Source organism: Lepidochelys olivacea (assembly GCF_965140295.1).
Source record: "Lepidochelys olivacea isolate rLepOli2 genome assembly, chromosome: 13".
Classification (NCBI taxonomy): Eukaryota; Metazoa; Chordata; order Testudines; family Cheloniidae; genus Lepidochelys; species Lepidochelys olivacea.
In genome coordinates, this window is record NC_140423.1 from 13,131,295 (window position 1) to 13,136,675 (window position 5,381).

The 5,381-nt window shown below is 47.4% G+C and overlaps 1 protein-coding gene across 2 annotated transcripts in view; it reads right to left on the reverse strand.

Moving 5' to 3' along the window:
• Positions 1–2,267, reverse strand: part of RTF2 (replication termination factor 2) — a 52,518-nt gene extending 50,251 nt beyond the window's left edge. For both annotated transcript variants that reach the window (XM_084645703.1, XM_084645702.1), the window contains exon 1: positions 2,137–2,267. In XM_084645703.1, coding sequence (XP_084501829.1) covers positions 2,137–2,205 — 69 coding nt within the window. In that variant the 5' untranslated portion in view covers positions 2,206–2,267. The remainder of the gene's footprint in view (positions 1–2,136) is intronic.
• Between the last annotated feature and the right edge of the window lie 3,114 nt (positions 2,268–5,381).

Genomic DNA, 5,381 nt, shown 5'->3' on the forward strand with positions numbered 1-5,381 from the left:
TTCTAGTGCTGTGGTTTTTCAACCTCTAGTCTGCGGACCACTGGGAGTCTGAAGACTGTGTCTAAGGGGTCTGCGAAAAGTCGTCATTATCACAGAACAGCAGTTTTTAACCTTGGATCCACAGACTGTCTAAGACTTCCAAAGGGGTCCGTGCCTCCATCTGAAATTTTTTAGGGGGTCTACAAATGAAAAAAAAGTTGAAAACCACTGTTCTAGTGGTTCCCATCCTTTCTGTTGGAGCCCCTTCCTTGGGGTGGATTGACAAAGTAAATAGCAGGTGAGTTCCATGCTGTGCAATAAGTAGCACTCTCTGCCCGTTTTAATGGCATGAAGTTTAGCTTCATTCCCATAACAAGCCGTCACAAAAGAATGCCGTGTTCGCTTAGTGTGAGATAAAGAACCACCTCCACCTGGAAAAACACGCTGCAGCCTCACACTGCCCCCCCCGGTGTCTGCAGAGGGAGAGAGAATCCAGAGGAGTTTGCAGTCGCCAGCTCCAAGACTCTGGGGCTATTTCCCTAAGAGTCACTAACAGGATTACAGCGGAGATCTCCAGCTGTTTTAACATAGAATATCAGGGTTGGAAGGGACCTCAGGAGGTCATCTAGTCCAACCCCCTGCTCAAAGCAGGGCCAATCCCCAACTAAATCATTCCAGCCAGGGCTTTCTCAAGCCTGACCTTAAAAACCTCTAAGGAAGAAGATTCCACCACCTCCCTAGGTAATACATTCCAGTGCTTCACCTCCCTCCTAGTGAAAAAGTTTTTCCTAATATCCAACCTAAACCTCTCCCACTGCAACTTGAGACCATTACTCCTTGTTCTGTCATCTTCTACCACTGAGAGCAGCCTAGATCATTCCTCTTTGGAACCCCCTTTCAGGTAGTTGAAAACAGCAATCAAATCCCCCCTTATTCTTCTCCTCTGCAGACTAAATAATCGCAGTTCCCTCAGCCTCTCCTCAGAAGTCATGTGCTCCAGGCCCCAATCATTTTCGTTGCCCTCCGCTGGACGTTTTCCAATTTTTCCACATCCTTCTTGTAGTGTGGGGCCCAAAACCGGACATAGTACCCCAGATGAGGCCTCACCAAAGCCGAATAGAGGGGAATGATCACGTCCCCTCGATCTGCTGGCAATGCTCCTGCTTATACAGCCCAAAATGCCGTTAGCCTTCTTGGCAACAAGGGCACACTGTTGACTCATATCCAGCTTCTCGTCCACTGTAACCCCTCGGTCCCTTTCTCCAGAACTGCTGCCTAGCCATTCGGTCCCTAGTCTGTAGTGGTGCATGGGATTCTTCCATCCTAAATGCAGGACTCTGCGCTTGTCCTTGTTGAGCCTCATCAGATTTCTTTTGGCCCAATCCTCTAATTTGTCTTGGTCCCTCTGTAGCCTACCCCTACCATCCAGCATATCTACCACTCCTCCCAGTTTAGTGTCATCTGCAAACTTGCTGAGGGTGCAATCCACACCATCCTCCCGATCATTAATGAAGACATTGAACAAAACCAGCCCCAGGACCGACCCTTGGGGCACTCCGCTTGATACCGGCTGCCAACTAGACATGGAGCCATTGATCACTACCCGTTGAGGCAGACGATCTAGCCAGCTTTCTATCCACCTTATAGTCCATTCATCCAGCCCATACTTCTTTAACTTGCTGGCAAGAATACTGTGGGAGACCATGTCAAAAGCTTTGCTAAAGTCAAGGAACAACACGTCCACTGCTTTCCCCTCATCCACAGAGCCAGTTATCTCGTCATAGAAGGCAATTAGATTAGTCAGGCATGACTTGCCCTTGGTGAATCCATGCTGACTGTTCCTGATCACTTTCTTCTCCTCTAAGTGCTTCAGAATTGACTCCTTGAGGACCTGCTCCATGATTTTTCCAGGGATTGTGGTGAGGCTGACTGGCCTGTAGTTCCCTGGATGATCCTCCTTCCCTTTTTTAACTCTGATCCTGACCCTAACTGTTTTACTGGGGGAATCCCCTGGCTTCCTGTTCAAACCTCGACTGCAGCTCCAGCTCCCCCTCAGTGACCAGGTTTTCCACACTCCGGGTGGGGGTCCAATCCTCCCCGTGCCCCGCGGACCAGGCCAGCCGTCCCCAGACATGACTCCCTGGAGCACACTCCTACCTTCTCGACCTTCCGAGGCCCTTTCACTAATTCGTGTCTCTTGGGGATGGTCCCCCCGTCGCAACCCATCGTTCCCCTCCAAGCTGCACTTCCGCGTCGACCCCATCCAACAACAAACGTACTTCCGGCAGGATGAAGAGTGCTTCCGGCGCACGAGGATGACGCACCAGGGAATCGGGTTGCTAAGGTCCCCTAGCAACCAGTCACACAAAGGGCGGGGGAAGGGGAGGAGGTTAAGGCTCCGGTGTTGAGCTCTGTGTCCGCTCCTGTATGGGTTCAGTGGCTGGTGGGAGCGCCCGTCCTGCTCCCACACCAGGGCCCTGGGAAACACGCACCGTACCACAGAGCCCAGCAGGGCCCCCACATGTCACCCCAGACCTGCACGCAAAGGCACCGGGGGTTGGGCCCTGGCACATGGGAATGGCACTGACATGCAGCCACATGGGGTGTGCTGACACCTGGGGATGAGTACTAACATAGGGGTACAAGGGGATGGGCACTAGGGTTGCCAAGCCTCCAGGATTGTCCTGGAGTCTCCAGGAATTAAAGATTAATCTTATGTCATGTGATGAAGCCTCCAGGAATACATCCAACCAAAATTGGCCACCCTAGTGGGCATTGAGATATGGGGGTGGGCACTGAGATATTGATGCATGGAGATGGGCCCTGGGCCACGGGGATGGGCACTGACATACAGGCACATGGGGATGGGCACACTAGGATGGCACAAACGTAGGGGGATGGGCACTGGCATGAAGGCACACAGGGACAACATGGGTGCCTTAGGGTTGCCACTTGCCCAAGTCTTCCCAGGATCATCCCTTTTTTGAGGTAGCTAGCCTGGAAATCTGTAAGGCTCCTCAGTATACACTGCCAGCTGTCCAGTTTTTATGGGGGTCAGGATTGTGCCGGATGTCGTGGGTTTTTGCACCTCAGAGGTGGCAACCCTCGGGCGTATGGGGATGGACATTGGCATAGAAGGAACACAAGGACAGCACGGGCACATAGGCATTGGGGACACTGGGCATGGCCACTAGGTAACTCGAGGGGATGGAAGACCACAAGTCTCGATGAAGCCTCCTCGCACTAGGCCCAAGTGTCCTTGGCTCCATCCCTCCCCGACCCCCCCAAGGCATTCGCAGCAGTTATGCTGAGGATCTGCGACAATATGTTGCAAAGTCAGACTGCCTGAAACTAAACAAGGCCAAACAGGGCAGATATGGCAGAACAATGCTGAACAAAGCAGCTTTATATCTATAGTTTAATAGATGGTACAGAGAACAAGGGAACTAGCTGGTAACTGGATTGGCTGGCTATATGGATACTTAGGGCAGCTTCCTATTGGATAAGTATGCTGAAGAAAGGATGTATAAAAGCCTGTGTAACTTCCTGCTCTGGGTGCAGGATTTGAGATTCTATTCTCCCTGTACCTTCTTTGAAGGTACAAATAAATTTTTCTGCTTCTCCACCCCGTTGTGATTATTGGGTGATGCATACCGGGCAACGAACTCCTGCTGTTGCTTGCCTCTGGCACTGGGTGCCGGCAACATAGGGATGGGCACTTACATCTTGGCAAACTGAGAGGCACAGGTATAAGGGCCAGACACTAGCATGTAGGCACACAGGGACAGCACAGGCACAAAACACAGAGGACTGGGCACTGGCATGTAGGCACACATAGGCACATGGGGATGGACATTGGCATATTTGCACACACGGATAACACACAAAGACAGGTCCTGGCACACAGGGACAAACACCTGGGCCTGGGGACATGAGAACAAGTAAACAGAATGGAGTCATGCACTGGCAGGCATGAATGAAAGATGTATGTAAATAAAATGAGCCCTTTTCTGAACCTTTTTCAGATTTCATTGGCCAGCATCTGAGAACAGACTGCCTTTAGGGTCTCTCTTTTGTGGACCTTTGACCTTGATTTATGTGAGTGTGAATGCAAAGCAGCAATAGTGATGTCTCTCTCTCCCTGTCTGTCTCTCTTACACACACACTTCTCATGCAGTTCTTTTTACCTCCTCAATCTCCTTCACCTTCACAAAACAAAAAGGTCAAATTTTGCTGCCCTTACTCTGGCAAAATTCCCATTGACTTCAATGGGAATTTTTCCAGTGTTAAGATTGCAGAATTGTGGTCCATTGTGAGCCCTCATGTATCCATCCAGTAAATTTCTAGATCCATTCAGACCATGTCCTTAGTGCTGAGACTCTAAAAGGATGACAGTCATCATGTGGACACCCTCTCACTGAGAACTAGATTAAGACTAGGTTTCACATAGGCCACTGAAAGAGGCAGCAGAAAGGTTAAATTTAAACAAACAGCCTAAAAGTAAAAAGTACTATATCCTTCTACCAAATCCTGGGCCAGTCTCTTTAATAAACCATTTTCATTATATTAAGACCCTTGTGTTTTTTAGTTATTTACTCTTGTACTTGAATGTGATGCTTGCAATACTGTTTATAGTGCAATGAAATTTTCCTTTAAAACCCCACCAATGATTACTGTTGGATGTTGTGCAGTAAAATTACTTGCCCATTTTATATTTGAAAATCCCCACCTTAACATGTATCCTTTTCTACTCTTTCTTCGTTGATAAGAATAACAAATAGTAACAGTTATGTTGGTGTTCAGTTTCTTTCCAGAGAAAATACTACTGAAACTTCCACATCAAAGGGCCTACTTCTGCCCTGGATTTATACATGTACTATATTAGACTTCTTTGTGGTTGTTTGTTAGGCGCTCTTCACTAAGCTATAGCTCAGAGTTACAAAACCTACTTAATTGATACCATCATGTAAACTGATTCAAAGCAGGCTTTGTTTGTTTTTATTTTTTGTTTTGGTAAGAAGGTTCTAAAATTAAAATGCTTTCAGAAAACACTGTTAGGAAAATATGGGGAAATGAACAAACAACTGGTTCAGATATTAGTCTGAACTTAGAGGATCAATAATAGCCTCATGGCTACTTGTTCCTGTTCTCGCTCCCTTTTCTTGCATCAAATAACTGGAAAGAGATCCTAAACCAAATACCCTATCTTCTGCTTGGCCCAATTAAGTCTGTAAGAGAGTTGTTAAGGACATAGGCACAACATCATTTTTGCAATGGTATATTGATAAATTAAAACTATTTTTATCAATATGTTATTTATTAATGTTTTGTGAACAACAAAAATTGTAAAACTCATTTAAAAGGGAAAACAGAAGAACAAAATTAAACATCAGAAATGCAGA